The sequence below is a fragment of the Sorex araneus genome, chromosome 6 (assembly GCF_027595985.1).
Source record: "Sorex araneus isolate mSorAra2 chromosome 6, mSorAra2.pri, whole genome shotgun sequence".
Lineage (NCBI taxonomy): Eukaryota > Metazoa > Chordata > Mammalia > Eulipotyphla > Soricidae > Sorex > Sorex araneus.
In genome coordinates, this window is record NC_073307.1 from 166,768,891 (window position 1) to 166,784,106 (window position 15,216).

General features: G+C 66.5%; 1 protein-coding gene across 8 annotated transcripts in view; it reads right to left on the reverse strand.

The window, feature by feature from the left end:
* The window catches only part of SHANK2 (SH3 and multiple ankyrin repeat domains 2), a 164,605-nt gene that overhangs the window by 98,740 nt on the left and 50,649 nt on the right, over window positions 1-15,216 (reverse strand). For all 8 annotated transcript variants that reach the window (XM_055143023.1, XM_055143022.1, XM_055143017.1 and 5 more), the window contains one exon: window positions 14,982-15,095. In XM_055143023.1, the coding sequence (XP_054998998.1) occupies window positions 14,982-15,095 (114 nt within the window). The remainder of the gene's footprint in view (window positions 1-14,981; window positions 15,096-15,216) is intronic.

Consider the following 15,216-nt stretch of genomic DNA (forward strand, 5'->3'; position numbering starts at 1 on the left):
ACCTTCTTTCCAGTCCCATTTATCTGGGTTTCTGGGCCACCGGCGGGCTCGGGACTTACTCCCGAGGGGCTGGGGAAGCATAGGGGACGCAGGAGGTGGAAGCGACGTCAGCAAGGCCGGCTGCCCGCGGAGTGACCTGGGCCTGCGCCTCCCGCCCCTCCTCCTCTCGTGGTCAGGGCGGGGTCAGCGGGGCTGGGAAAATCTGGGTGTTGCAAATGCTCGGTGGGACTCCCTGACCCCCGGATCCCACCTGGAGAGGCGGCATGGTTCACAAAACCGCCCGAATCCCTGACACTTTGCTGAACAGGGACCAGCACTCGGCCAATCCCCGCCCCGTTCCAGAGCCCCGCCCACAAGCCACAGAGCCCCGCCCACAAGCACCCAGGACCCCGTCCCCAAAGCCCGACCTCCACAGAGCTCCGCCCCGCTTCAGAGCCCAGAGCTCCACTCACAGGCACCCTGAGCCCCTCCCCGCAGAGCTCCGCCCACAGCACCCAGAGCCCCGCCCATCAACCCCCGCCTCATCCGGAGCCCCGCCCTACCCACCAAGCCCCGCCTCAAAGAGCTCCACCCAGTCCCACTTAGCCCCGCCCCACCCACCAAGCCCCGCCCCACCCGAGACCCGCCCTACCCTGCGGAGACCCGCCCCACAGCCAGCGGGTGCGCCCACCTCTGGCGCCCTCTGGGTCTGAAACCCTCAGGAGCAGGTCAGCTGAACTCCTTTGCGGGTCTCCCAGCCTTGCTTTCTACAGCGGGCCCGGGTAGGGGGTGCAGGCTGAGCGCTGCCTGGCCTCACACTGGCTCTGGGCAGGACCCGGGGCCCGGGGTCCCATCCAGGGGCTCAAGCTCCCCCTACACGGTGTTCTGGGAAACGCCCGCAGGCCTGACACGCCCCTTTCCCAGGACGCTGGTGACTTCCAGACCGAGGGTCCAGGAAATCCAGGGGTACGACTGACAGGTCAGGCAGGCGCTTCGCCCATGCCGCGTCCCTCCTGCCCCCTCCACCTTGCACCCTTCACTTCCGGGCCCTCCGTGGGGTTCGGGACACCCCTGGGCAGGAAGCCCAGCTCTGCCCTGCCCCCGCCCTGCGGAAAGAATGCAGGTAGCTGGCTCCAGCTGCCCTGTCCCCAAGGCCGACCCAGCTCTGCCCCAGGGTTGAGGGGCTCTGCCACATGTGGGGTGCACCCGCCTTCCTGCCTGTGGCCACCGCTGGAGGTGCCCCCCTCCCGCCCCAGATCATGCTCCTCCAGCAGGGGTGCGCCACGGCCGCCGAGCCTCCTGAGAGGGCCTGGCGTTCCCACACCAGAGAACTCTTCTCAGAACCCGGGGCAGAGCTGCACGCCGCCATGAAACGATACACTCTCCCTCATCCGTCATCCATCACCCATCATGCAGGCGACCATCCGCCCATCATCCATCCACCCATCCATCACCCATCCATCCGCCCATCATCCATCCACACATCCATCACCCATCCATCCATCCATTATTCATCCACCCATCCATTATCCATCCATCACCCATCCATCCAACATCCACCCATCATCCAGCCATCATCCTCCCATCCACCCATCATCCATCCACACACCCATCATCCATCCACCCATCCATTATCCATCCACCCAACATCCACCCATCATCCATCCATCCATCATCCATCCGTCCATCCATCCACCCATCCATCCACTACTCAACCATCCCTCCATCCATATACCCATTATCCCACCATCCACTGACCCACACGCCCACCCATCATCCACCCTAGCTCCATCCGCCGCCCCTCTGTCATCCACCCAATCACATACCCACGCGCCCTCCCACCCCTACACCCATCTGTCTATCCACATCCCCCACAGGCAACTCAACTACTACCCGTCTACCCACCGTCCACCCACCCCTGACCATGCATCCGCCCATCGATCAGCCTGTCTGTGCCCCTGTCTGTCATCTGTCTCTCCACCCATGCTCCCCTGTGGCCACCCCTCTAGCTGCCCCCCCCCCGTCTGTGCCTTTCCACACCACGCGTGTCCTGGGCAGGCATGACGGCCCGAGGAGTTCTGCTCAAAGGGTTTCAGCCACAAACAGCCTTAAAGACCAGTCAGCCAACAGGGAGCCGTGCCAGGGTCAGTCCTGGCCTGACCGGCGAGGGGAGACACGGGGCAGAGACCACAGACACGGCAGCAGGAGGACAAGGCAAGTGTGGGCTCATGGCCAGCACTTCCGGGAGAGACCAACAGTGTGTATGAGTGTGAGGGTGTGTATGGCTGTGTATGAGTGTGTGTATGTGTGTAAGTGTATGTATGTATGAGGGTGTACATGAATGTGTGCGTGAGAGCATGTTATGAGGCTGTGGGAATGCGTGTGTGTATGTATGAGCATGTACGGGAGTATGAGTGCAATGTGTGAATGTGTAAATGTGTACAAGTGAGGGTGTGTAAAGCGTGTGAATGCATATGTACAGATGCATGAATGTGTGTATAAGTGAGTGTGTATGAGGGTGTGTAAGTGTGTGGATGTGTATCAGCATTTGTATCTGTATGAGTGTGTATAGGTGTGTGTCTATGAGTGTGTGTATGAGTACAAGTGAGTGTGGATGTGTGTGAGTGTCTGCATGGATGTGCACAGGTATATGAGTGTATAAATGCATATATGTGTGTAAGGGTTATGTGTAAGTGTGCGGATATGCACAAGTGTATGCGTGTGTGGGTGTGTATGAGTATGTGTGTGAGGGTGTATGAGTGTATATAAGTATATGAGTGTGAGAGGTGTATGTGTGTGTAAATGCATGTGTGTATAAGTGTGTATGTGTGTGAGGGTATGTGCAAATGTATATGTGTGTGTTTGAATGTGTGCATGAGTGTGTGTGAGGGTGTGCGTGTATGAGTGTGTGGCTGTGTATATGCGTGTGAGGGTGTGTGTGTGAATGTGTATGTGTGGTATATGTATATGCGTGTGAGAGTGTGTGTGGCTGTGTGTGTATGTGTGTGAGGATGTGTATGGCTGTATATGAGTGTGTGTAAGGGTGTATGTGAATGTGTATGAGTGTGTGGCTGTGTATGAGTGTGTATGTGTGTGAGGGTGAATGGCTGTGTGTGAGAGTGTGTGAGTATGTGGATACGTATGGGTATGTATGTGTGTAAGGGTGTGTGAATGTGTATGAGTGTGTGGCTGTGTATTTGTGTGAATGTGTATGAGTGTGTGGCTGTGTATGTGTATGAGGGTGTGTATGGCTGTGTATGAGTGTGAGGGTGTGTGTGTGGCTGTGAGTATAAGTGTGAAGGTGTGTGTGAGTGTGTACGTATGAGTGTGTGGCTGTGCAGGGAGCCACCTGCTCTGACCGTGGCCGTGGCCAGGGCTGGTCACCGAGTCCCTCCTGTGCGTGCTGCCAGTCAGCTCAGGGCCGGGCACGCGCTTCGGGCGGGTCTGGTGAGGGCCGCGCCTGAGCCTCTCAGGGTCCGGGGAGGGCGCGTCCCTCCAGCCCGTCACAGAACCAACCGTGCCGCCGCCGTCTCCACACGCGTCCCGCGTCCCCCAGCTGCCCGCGAGCAGGTTCTCAGGGGAACAGGTTCCTCCCGCTGGCGCCTGGGGCCGGCCCGCCTGAAGTCCCGTCCTGGACTCTAAGGCCGAGGGAGCTGCCCGTGGACACAGGCGCGAGCTGGACAGCAGCCCAAGAGCAGAGCCGGCGAGAGTCCGTGGGACGCGGGGCCGGGAGGCCGGGGCAGGCGCTGACCACGTGGGGCCTGTCCCCAGCCTGAGGCCTCCTTGGCGGGAATCCCGGCTTCTCCCCCCCCCCCCAGCGTCCCTGCCCTCCCCCAGGGGCGTCTCCAGCCGAGCCATGAGGGGCTCCAGAGGGGCCCTCTGGGGAGCAGGCCAGGAGGGGCAGGCCCTGGAAATGGAAACGCGGTCCCCTAGGAGGGGCCTCCCAGGAGGGGTCGAGTCAACCCCTCACACTTCCCCGGAGGCAGGCGGCACTGGGACGCAGACTGCCTCTCCCTCAGCCTCCCGGGGCTTCTGCGGAGCCAGCAGCCCCCGCCAGGAGCAGGCGCCCTGCTGCAGCCCTTCGAGGGAGGGAGCAGGGAGCCGTTGTCTTTCCCTTGCCCTCAGCCGGGACGAGGATGTGATGGCAGGAACGGGAGCAGCCGCCGTGAGGCATGAGGCTGTGTGCCGAGGACGGGGACCTCTCGGAAAAAGCCCGTCCACCTTGAGCCTGGGGCCCAGGCCAGCCAAGAGGCCCGCGGGGTCCTCTCTAACCACGCTGGTGCCACGCCGTTAGTTATGCCACACCCAAGGCTGAGCCACAGGTGCCGCACTCAGTGCGCTCCATCAGAGACTGAACCTCCTCCTGTCTCGCATCACGAGGGGCCGCTATGAACCTGAGCGGATGCAGAGACAGGGGGGCTGGGGACCGAGGGACCCACCCTGCGGCGGAGCGGGAAGCAGGTGGGGAAGGGGGGTGGGGGTCTCCCTCCGCAGGCGCCAGGAGGCCTCGAGTGTCCCCAGCTCTTCAGCTGGTGCCTCGACACATCTCCGCACCCCACTGGCTCCGCGCGGCCGCCGTGGGCCCTGGACGGGCAGGCGGGAGCGCGGCAGGGGTGGGGCGGGCGCGCGGCTCTAACAGGTGGGCTGGCTCCGCCCCCGCCGCGTACCTGCCGGCTCCCCTTTTGTTTCGTAACAACTCCATTTTCTCGCTCTAATTTTAGCGGCAGTGTTTCTGCTCCCATCAGCCGTCACGCCGGAGAAGTGGGCTGCCGCGAGGGTGACTGGCGTCGCGGGGGACGCGCGCGCGGCCGCGGGAGCTTCGGAGCCACGCTGAGTCCTGAGTCCTCGGGGGGCTGCGAAGGCTCGGGCTGGACCCCCGGCTGTCTGGGGGGCGTGTGCGGGCGGAGGCCGTGGGGCACAGGGCCGGCCGGGCGGGCCCACTGGCCCAGGGGGCGTGCGTGGGCGTCGACGCAGGCGCTGGGAGCCCCGTGGCAGATGCCCGCTGCGTGCTGGGCCTCTGTGCAGCCGGGCGGCCAGTGCCCTGTGCGGTGGCCAGCTGGCCCCCGGGGTGAGCACTCTCAGAAGGGCCCCCATCGCGGGGGCAGCGAGACCCAGCGGTGTCGCCCCGCGACGCTCACCAAAGGCGCCTCGTCCCCTCCACAGACGCTCCCAGGGACAGACAGAGCGGCCAGGCCCCGGGGTCCGGCAGACCCAGCGTGTAGGTGATGGGTCCGAGACCCACGCGTGTGCCACGCACGGAGAAGGGACGTTTGCAGAGACGGGCATGGATGGTGGGTGGGTGCTGTGCATGGGGCGGGGGACGCCGGTGTCCACAGGGAGACCGGGCGCCAACAGGCTGAAGAGAACGTTCTAGAATTAAAGGTGCCAGTGGCTGTTCCACCCTGAGTGCCCCAGGCGCCGCCTGATCACTCACTGTGACCGGGTGGATTTCATGCTAGGTCCCTCACTGCAAGTTTTTTTTTTTTTTGCTTTTTGGGTCACACCCGGCGATGCTCAGGGGTTACTCCTGGCTCTGCACTCAGGAATTACCCCTGGCGGTGCTCGGGGGACCCTATGGGATGCTGGGATTCGAACCCGGGTCGGCCGCGTGCAAGGCAAACGTCCTACCCGCTGTGCTATCGCTCCAGCCCCTCACTGCAAGTTTTGAAAAAAAATAGAAGAAAATCAAAGATTCTAGAATGTTCCACCTGGGTTCGTCCCCCCACTCCCGAATTCCTGGGTGGTTGTCTGGTGGCTGTCGGGCCCTGCCACCCCCTCCCCACCCCCCTCCATCCTGGGGAGTGCAGAGACGCTCAGAGCCTTGTACAGAGGGTGGGAGGAGGGGAAAGGGTGGTCCGCAGCCACTGCGGTGGGGGTGGGCAGGCTGAGGGCTGCACCTGACCAGGTGACAGAGGCGGGAAGGACATACGCTCTCACAGGGGACAGGCACACCGCAGGGACCCCCATAGGAGAAGCATCCAGCGGGAGTGGGGGAGGGGGGGAGGGGTAGAAGAGGTTGGGGTGGGGGGAAAAGGGCATGGGGGGAGGGGCAGGGAGGGGAGGGGGGCCCTCAGGAGGGCAGAGGGGGGTTCAGATGGGGGAAGGCTGTGGAGAGGGCACAGGGGGGCAAAGGGTGGGTACTCCCTGAGGAAGGGGCAGTGGAAATAGGGGGAGGCCAGTGAGAGGGGAGGGGAAGCAGGGGTGGGGCGGGCTGTGGAGGGCACAGGAAGGCGCAGTCACCCGCCCGGGAAGGGGGTGCTGGGGTGGGTGCAGGCTGCAGACCCGAGTGCTGCACCCCGGGAGTCAGCAGTGGGGGTGGGCTGGGGGGTGCAGGGGTGCGGCCGGCTCCCTGGCTTCTTGGGACCAGCCTGCCAGTGGATCAAACAGTGAACGAGTGAGGGAGGAACTGAAGGAAGGAGTGAAGGAGTGCATGAACCAGAGAGCGGGTGAAGGGTGAATCAGCGAACGTATGAGCCAGTGGACGAAACCGTGAGTGAGTGAGGCAGTGACCGAATGGGTGAATCAATGAATAAATGAGTGGCTTAGTGGGCGAACCTGAATTATAGTGACATGGTGAATCAGTGAGAGGGGTGAGAGAGTGCGTGAATCAGTGAAGGAGTGAAAGGGTGAATCAGTGAAGGGGTGAGTGGGTGAATAAGTGAATGGGTGAGTGGGTGAATCAGTGAATGAGTGAGTGGGTGAATCAGTGAATGGGTGAGTGGGTGAATCAGTGAATGGGTGAGTGGGTGAATCAGTGAATGAGTGGGTGAATCAGTGAATGAGTGAGTGGGTGAATCAGTGAATGAGTGGGTGAATCAGTGAATGAGTGAGTAGGTGAATCAGTGAATGAGTGGGTGAGAATCAGTGAGTGAGAGTGAGTGGGTGGATTGGGCAGGGAGTGTGGTCGGGAGGCGGTGTGTGTGTGGGGGGGGGGTTGGGAGGCGGTGTGGCCGGGTGGGGGGTTGGGAGGCGGTGTGGCCGGGTGGGGGGTCGGGAGGCGGTGTGGCTGGGGGGGTCGGGAGGTGGTGTGGCAGGGGGGTCGGGAGGCGGTGTGGCCGGGTGGGGGGTCGGGAGGCGGTGTGGCGGGGGGGGTCGGGAGGTGGTGTGGCCGGGGGGGTCGGGAGGCGGTGTGGCCGGGTGGGGGGGTCGGGAGGCGGAGTGGCCGGGTGGGGGGGTCGGGAGGTGGTGTGGCGGGGGGGGTCGGGAGGCGGTGTGGCGGGGGGGTCGGGAGGCGGTGTGGCCGGGTGGGGGGGTCGGGAGGCGGAGTGGCCGGGGGGGGGGGTCAGGAGGGGGTGTGGCCGGGTGGGGGGGTCGGGAGGCGGTGTGGCGGGGGGGTCGGGAGGTGGTGTGGCCGGGGGGGGGGGCCGGGAGGCAGAGTGGCCGGGGGGGTCGGGAGGTGGTGTGGCGGGGGGGTCGGGAGGCGGTGTGGCTGGGGGGGGGCCGGGAGGCAGAGTGGCCGGGGGGGTCGGGAGGCGGTGTGGCGGGGGGGTCAGGAGGCGGTGTGGCCGGGGGGGTGGGTTGGGAGGCGGTGTGGCCGGGGGGGTCGGGAGGCGGAGTGGCCGGGGGGGGGTCGGGAGGGGGTGTGGCCGGGTGGGGGGGTCAGGAGGCGGTGTGGCCGGGGGGGTCGGGAGGCGGAGTGGTGGGGGGTCGGGAGGCGGAGTGGCGGGGGGGTCGGGTGGGGGGTCGGGAGGCGGAGTGGCGGGGCAGCCTGCGCGTGTCTGACAGGCGGCCGCTGTCAGTAAGTAGGGCGGCCTGCGGCTGGTCTGGCCAGCTGCCACCTGCCCTCCTTTGCTCTCCGTGTCCCCGTTGCATGATGAACGACACGGTCAGACGCCTTCTAGGACCGTCCGCGAAGAGGCGGCTCTTCAGGAACGAGAACTGGGTCAGGCAGCCCGCGCCCGTATCTGGGCCACGCTCAAGGACGGCACGGCCCCGAGGGGCCGCCCTGGCCGGGTGGGCCCCCAGCTGTGTGTGCTCAGGGGGCCACGCAGAGGTGAGCCCCGAGGCCGCACACTGGCCGGAGAGATGCCACAGCAGGGAAGCTCCGGCCCCCCCAAGCTAGCCAGGACTGAGCACAGAGCCAGGAGTAAGCCTGACACAGCCGGGGGGGCCCCAAACGAAGTGACAAGAGACAGAAAAGTACAGGTACCCTGCACACGTGCACGGGGCTGGCCTTCAGCACCTGTCTGTGACACTGCTGCCCACGGGACACCCTGCCCGCCCACAGGACACCCTGCCCGTCCACGGGACACCCTGTTGCCCACGGGACACCCTGCCCGTCCACGGGACACCCTGTTGCCCATGGGACACCCTGCCCGTCCACGGGACACCCTGTTGCCCACGGGACACCCTGCCCGTCCACGGGAATGTCCTGCCCATCCACGGAACACCCTGCCCATCCACAGAACACCCTACCCGCCCACGGGACACGCTGCCCACCCACGGGACACCCTGCCCGCCCACGGAACACGCTGACCGTCCACAGGACACCGTGCCCGCCCATGGGAATGTCCCGCCTGTCTGCACAAAGGCGCCGCTGAACAGGACGGACCTCAACGGCCAGTGCAGGGCAGGAGTGAAAAGGCAGACGCCGCAGGTCTGCGGGGCGTGACTGACCCTCTGGGTGTGGGAGGCCCCGGGAGCGAGGCCCCTCCTCCCCCGACTCGACGACCAGAGGGGCCGCCGGCCTCCACGGCGCTGCCCGCCGGCTGGGTGTCGGCTCCGGAAGCCCGCGGTCCTGGAGGGCAGCAGGCCACGACCTCGCCTTCATGTCCGGGAGTGGCCCCATGAAGCCCCCCTTCCCGGCAACAGGGGCCTGGGCAGGAGCGCGCAGCCCCTCTCCCCAGCAGCCCCCCGGGGCGAGCGGGCTCCCCACCCCGCCCCCAGCGCCCAGCCAGGGCTGCAGCGCGCCGCGGCGCCGGCAGAGGGCGCCCCCGCCCGCCACACGCGGCCAGTGGCCGGCCGGACACCGGCCGGGGACCCAGAGGCGGCGGGGAATTTCGGGAGGGGGAGGGGCGCGGGGAGACCCCCCCCAGGAGGCCAGTCCCTGCTCTCGGCGGAGGTGGTTTTCCATCTTCGGGGGCGCGAGCCGAGGGGCGTCGTGATGCTGCCCAGCGCTGACCCGGCTGCGGCCGTCCGTGCTGCTGAGGCCACAGTCCAGCGCGGGCCAACGCGAGAGGAGTGGACAGGCGGCGCCCACCCTGCCCTGCTGCTTCCAGGCTTCGGCGCGGCAGAACCCCACCCAGGTGGGCCAGACTTGCCCAGGTGGGCCCAGACCCCGCCCAGGTGTATCCATAACCCAACCAGCATAACTAAGGCCCCGCCCAGTGTGGGCCCAGACCCGCCCCCCGCCCCAGGTGGATCCATACCCCAACCAGCATAACTAAAGTAAGGCCCCGCCCAGCAGGCCCAGACCCCGCCCAGCGTGGCCCAGACCCCGCCCAGACCCCACCCAGCACGGCCCAGACCCTGCCCAGACCCCCCCACCCAGCACGGCCCAGACCCCGTCCAGACCCCGCCCAACACGGCCCAGACCCCACCCAGCACGGCCCAGACCCCGCAAAGACCCCGCCCAGCACGGCCCAGACCCGCCCAGCATGGTCCAGATCTGCCCAGCACGGTCCAGACCCTGCCGGGAATAACCCAGGCCCCGCCTAGTGTGGCCAGAGCCTCAGCCCGGTGCACTGGCCCCTTCAGGGTTAGCCGAAGGCCGAGTCCATGTCCATGGGGCCCGCAGCCTCGGTGACGAGCTGCCCAGCTCCGGGAACGGTGCTCCCCACGGGCCTCCGGCGTCTCAATAGGGGCCTTCTTCAGAAGGGCCGCTGAGACGGGCAGAGGTCACCCCCAGATCACCGCCCACGGCATCTTTGGGTCCCAGAAGACTCCCTAAGCCGGGGCTGAGACTCCCCTGGGGCGCCCTGCCCATCGTTCCAGCCACCTGCCCGGCTCAGAGGGCCTGCAGCCGTGGGGCACCCTGCCCCCCCACTCTGACCACTGAGACCCCAAGGGTACCCCTGGGGCCTCCTCCATCGGTGTCAAAACCAAACACTGGGTGAGAAAAGGTGTCGCCTGGGGTCCTGGGCGAGGGGACAAGGGGCCAGAGCTCAGCCTTTGATGGAGAGTTCTGGAACAAGGCTCCAGCCATGCTCAGCAGTACGGCGGATGTCTCAGGACAGGCCCGGTGGGGGGGACAGAGGGCAGCCCGGGGTGGGGCCGGGGGCGGGGCGTTACGGGGACAAGGACCTTGTGGGAGCAGCATGTCTGCCCGTCCAGGGGACAGGCCAGGGCACGTCCAGCCCCCAGAGAGTGCTGCTGGGTGCTGGGCACCGTCTGAGGCCCTGGTGGGGGGCGTGAGGGCCACACAAGGCGGGGGTCAGCGAGGTCGGCCTTCGAAACCCCTCTGCACCCCGATCTGGTGACTCCCCGGGGCTTCCGGGGTGTGCGGGGCACATGTCCCCGCCCGGCAGGAGCTGGCCACTGCCTTGCCGACGTGGGTCTTAAATCAGAATCCGGGGCTGCCGCGGGTGGCATCCGCCCGGGGGAGGGGCGGGCGGCCCCCAGAAGCCGATGTTTATTCATGATCCCGGATCCTTCCCAGTGTCTATTTCAGAGCAGCCAAAAACAACATCCCCGCCGCCCCCCGCGGGCGCCATATGATGGCCCGCCTTCCCCAGAAGGAGCCGCGGCCGCGGGGCGGGGGGCGGGGGGCGGCCAGGGCGGGCGCACTGGGCCTGCAGGCTGGGGGGGGCAGGCGCTGGACGGGTTGGTGACTCTGGGTCACTCCCGAGAAGCCCCACGTTCTGCACAGCCGGGTCACTCCTGGCCTGGCCCCCCCAGCCCCCCCCCGTGCCCATCCTCGTGCCCACTGTGCCCACCCCCAGGCAGCCTGCGCCGTGAGCCCAGCTTGGTGCCGGGGGAGGGGCCCAACGTCCCCAACACGGACGAGTCCCCACCTGACGTGCTGCGGGCCAGGCTGAGGGCGGCACCAGTCACCTGTTCTGTGGGCCAAGGACAGGGGGCCCCCCCGGCCCCCTCCTGCACCTTCCACAGTGACCCCTGCCCCCCTACCGGTCAGAGGGGCAGCGCGCTGCAGCCTGGCCCGGGGCCGGGAAGGCGCCCACTAGGGCTGGGGGGCGGGGCGGGGCACGCTGTCCGCCACACATCACCCGCCCAGGCTGACACTTCCCTCCGCACCCCTGGAGTGGCAGGAGGGACAGTGGGGGCCCCGCTGACCTGGGCCAGGGCTGCTGGGGGCTGGGGCCCGGGCAACCCCGACCAACGGGACCCCAGAGGGCGGCCTGGCCTGGCAGAGCTCGGGGGCGTGGCCGGGAGCATGTTTTAATGAACCGTGTGGTGGCTGGAGCGGTAGCACAGCGGGGAGGGTGTTTGCCTTGCACGCGGCTGACCCGGGTTCGATGCCAGCATCCCATATGGTCCCCTGAGCAAGGCCAGAGTAATTCCTGAGTGCAGAGCCAGGAGTAACCCCTGAACATCGCCGGGTGTGACCCCCCAATAAATAAATAAACAAACCACTGTGAAGGTGGTGGGGGTGGGGCACGCCTTTCACCAAACTGAGCCATTTCTCTTTCACCAGGGACCCACCCATGACTCCTCTGCAGCCGGCACGGGGCTGCTCACTAATATTCCAGCCGACACCAGTGCTCACGGAGCCGTCCGTCCGCCCAGACTCTTCCATGAAACACGGTGGCCTCTGGCCGTGGCTGGCGCACTCGTGACTGAGGGGACTTTGTGGACAGGGCCGGGTCTGCTGGCCCCGCCCCAGGGACACGGGACACGGGGTGACAGCCTGGCCTGTCCAGCTCCCAGGTCACAGACACCTCCTCCTGCCTGCCCCCGGGCCCTGACCCAGCCCTGGCCCGGTCCCCAGCTGCGGGGGCGGGGGCAGTCCAGGGGGTTTTGCGCAACAGGTGGGCAAGACAAAGCCCCCCCCCTTCAGAGCCGGGAGCCAGGAGGGCACCAGGCCCAGCTGTGGCCAGAGAGGAGAGCTGCCAGGGAGGAGGGAGAGAGCTGCCCTGGGCACCCCCCGGCACACCAGATCCCGCTGTTCCTGAAGCCACGCCGGAGGGCAATTTCCCCCGCGGGCACGTGGGTGTCCGAGAGGGCCCTGCGGCGTCCTGAACACCTCCCGGGAAGGGGTGGTGGCCAGCGTGGCTTCCGAGCTGGACAGAACAGGCAGATGGGGAACCGTTGTTATTCGTGTCACAGCGGGGGCCTGCCTGAGCGCCCCCCCCCCGCCCGTCGAGCCCCCTCCAGCGGGCCTGGAGCCGGGCGTCCTCCCGGGGCCTCAGCGGCCTCCAGGAACCTGCACCCCGCCTCCTCTGCGAGTGACCTGAATAAGCGACCCTGCACCTATTTTTAAAGCGGGAACTGGGCCACCAGGGTCCCCAAAGCCACTGCGGGCACCGAGCACTGTGTGGGTGTCGTCCGCTGGAGACGAGCGCCAGGCTGGGGTTCTGCGCGTGGGACCCCTCCCCCCAGAGCGTCACCGTGCGCCGCCCTACCCCAGTCAATGCAAAAACCAGCCAACCGGTCACTCCTCGGGTGCCAGCAGGCCACGGGCAGCGGGGCCACCAGGGGCCAGCTTGGCTATGGGTGGGGTGACGTGCCCCCCCATCTGATCCAAACAGCCAATACAGCCCCACAGACAGTGCTCGGACTCCGAAGGAACTAGCGGAGCTGCACTGAACGCCCCGAAGCCTTGGACGGGCACTGACCAGGGGGGACAGCATGGACGATCGTCTCCCCAGAGCCCAGATGCCCCAGGGGGCACTCACATGGGGGTACAGACCTCCGAGGCCAGAGCAGAGGAGTGGGGGGCGCGGTGTGTGTGCGGTCAGCCCGTCTCACCCGCGACCTGATCTCCACCTTGCTCCGCTCCTAGAAGCTTCTAGAAGTCACGGGCACAGGTTCACCTGTAGATACACCCCACCTGCTAGAGGGCAGTAACCCACGGGCCATGGCACTTCCCAGGGAGTCACAGCAGCTGTGCCCCCAGACCCCGGCTGTGCACGTGGCACCCCAAAGTCCAGGTGGGGCTGCTGGTCCGCGTCCTTGACTGGGAGGGGGGACTACATCCTGGCCGGGGGTGGGGGACCTCAGGGGATGGTTTGGTCTCTGCTAACATCAGCTGTGACCTTTGGTGACAGTGGCCCAAGGGCGTTCCTGGCTTCGAATCGACTCATCCATCAGTGGGTCCCAGCAGCCACCTCCTGGGAAGTACTTCCTCCCCATTGCCCATTCGGGATCCAATCTGACCCCGCCTCTTCCTTGGGCCAATCACAGGACGCAAAGGGATCCACCCAGGCCCCACCCCTTCCTTGGGCCAATCGCAGAACGCATAGGGATCCAACTGGGCCCCACCCCTTCCTTGGGCCAATCGCAGAACGCAAAGGGATCCAACCGGGCCCCACCCCTTCCTTGGGCCAATCTCAGGTCGTGAAGGCTCCAACCAGGCCACGCCCTTTTCGCGGGCCAATCACAGGATGTGAAGGGATCCAACAGGGCCCTGCCCCCTTCCTTGGGCCAATCGCAAGCCAAGAAGATCTGAGTCCAGTCCTCTGCAGCACCGGGGACTCCCTCGGCCTGCGCCCCTGTCCCGGCCCTATTCTGGGGTCTCCTGCCGACCTTGGGTGCTTGGTTCGTGGCCCCGAGTCTGCCTGACCCTTTCCAGGCGGTTTCCGTTGGTGGGACACCCCGACACAGGAGTGAAGGGCACGAGGCACATTGCCCCCCTGACGCTCCCCAGCCCCGTCCTCAACCCAATATTGGGGACATGGTGCCACCAAGGATGGCTGGACACGCGGGCAGGCAGAAGTTCCAGCTGGCGAAGAAGGGCAGTAGACCCTGGTGCTGGGGACACTGTGACTCAAGGTGGGAGTGGTCATTGGGGTCCCCAGACCCCCATCACGGGCCACGGAGGGTTGGGAAGTGGGAAGGAGCCAGGAGCGGCGTCCAGCGTTTGGCAGCTGACCCAAGGAGCTGCCCTGGGGCATGTGGACGTGGAGCGTCTCCCTGAGAGAAACCACACGAGTGCCCCAAGACAGGCTCTCCGAGGCCCCTGCCAGGGTCTGTCCCCACCAGCCCAGATGGAAGAACAGGAAACGGGGGACAGACATGTGGGGACAGACCCAGCAACCCACAGACCGAGGCTGCCCCGTCGCTGATGGCAGCCGGCCAGGCTGTGTGCTGGATGGGTCAGGAGAGGGACCCCACCCCAGAAACACAGCCCCCTCTGCCTGCCGACCAGCACCCACCCAGCACAGGCCCCCCAGACTCACGCCAGCCCAGTCCCAGGCGAGGTTCGGGGTGACCACCCGACTCTGGACTGTTAGGGCCCCTGCTGTGGTCAGTAGGAACGGACACTCCTGGGCAGAAAATCCTCCGACAGGCCTGGCTGAGCCCCACAAGGAAGCATCAGCGGGAGCCAGAGGCCGGGAGCTGGGGCGGAGGGTGTGGGCCAGGGGCCCGGGAAGCCCAGGATGGCCAGGGTGGGGTCCCAGTGGGACCTGCAACAACGATGAGGGAGCCCCCCACGGCACCATGGCTGGACAGACACACCCGCAGGGCCTGGAGCACAGTCAGGCCCTCAGGGCCCAGAGCCCATGTTCCAGAGTGGACAAGCTGACCGGGACTCGTCTCCTCACAGGTCTGGCCCCGTCCGTCCCCATCACAATGTGCCCCCTCGCACCCGTCCAACAACTGGCCACTGGCCACGGCTCAGAACCACGGGGCAACCCCGCCGAGCACTGTGCGGACTCCCCCGGCAAACCGAGTTCCCCGAGCAGGTTCCCCCGACGCGCCAAACCACGCGAGCTCCCGGCGCCAGGCCCCAAGGAGGGGCCTCAGGCCGGCCCCCAAGGCCTCTCCCAGGGGCCAGGCCCCGCAGCCAGGCCCCCGTGCGCGCGTGTGTGCACAGACCGTCTCCCCCCGCCCGCTCGGATGTGCCCCCGCAGGTGGGCGCGTGAGGCCGCACCCCGTCTTACCGGCCGGTGCGTCCGTGGGCTTGCCCTGCACCTCCTCCACGCACTCTGCCGGGAACCAGCCGATGTGGCCGCGGGCGCTGCCTTCCCAGAAGCCCCCTTCGCCGATGCTCAGAACTGGAAACCAGGAGGGCGAGAGTCAGTGGGTGGGCCGGCGGGAGGTGGGGGCACAGCCCCCCACAGCCCCCACAGAGACCCTCTTTCTGCTTCCCGTGCCCAGAGTCACTGCGTGATCAGA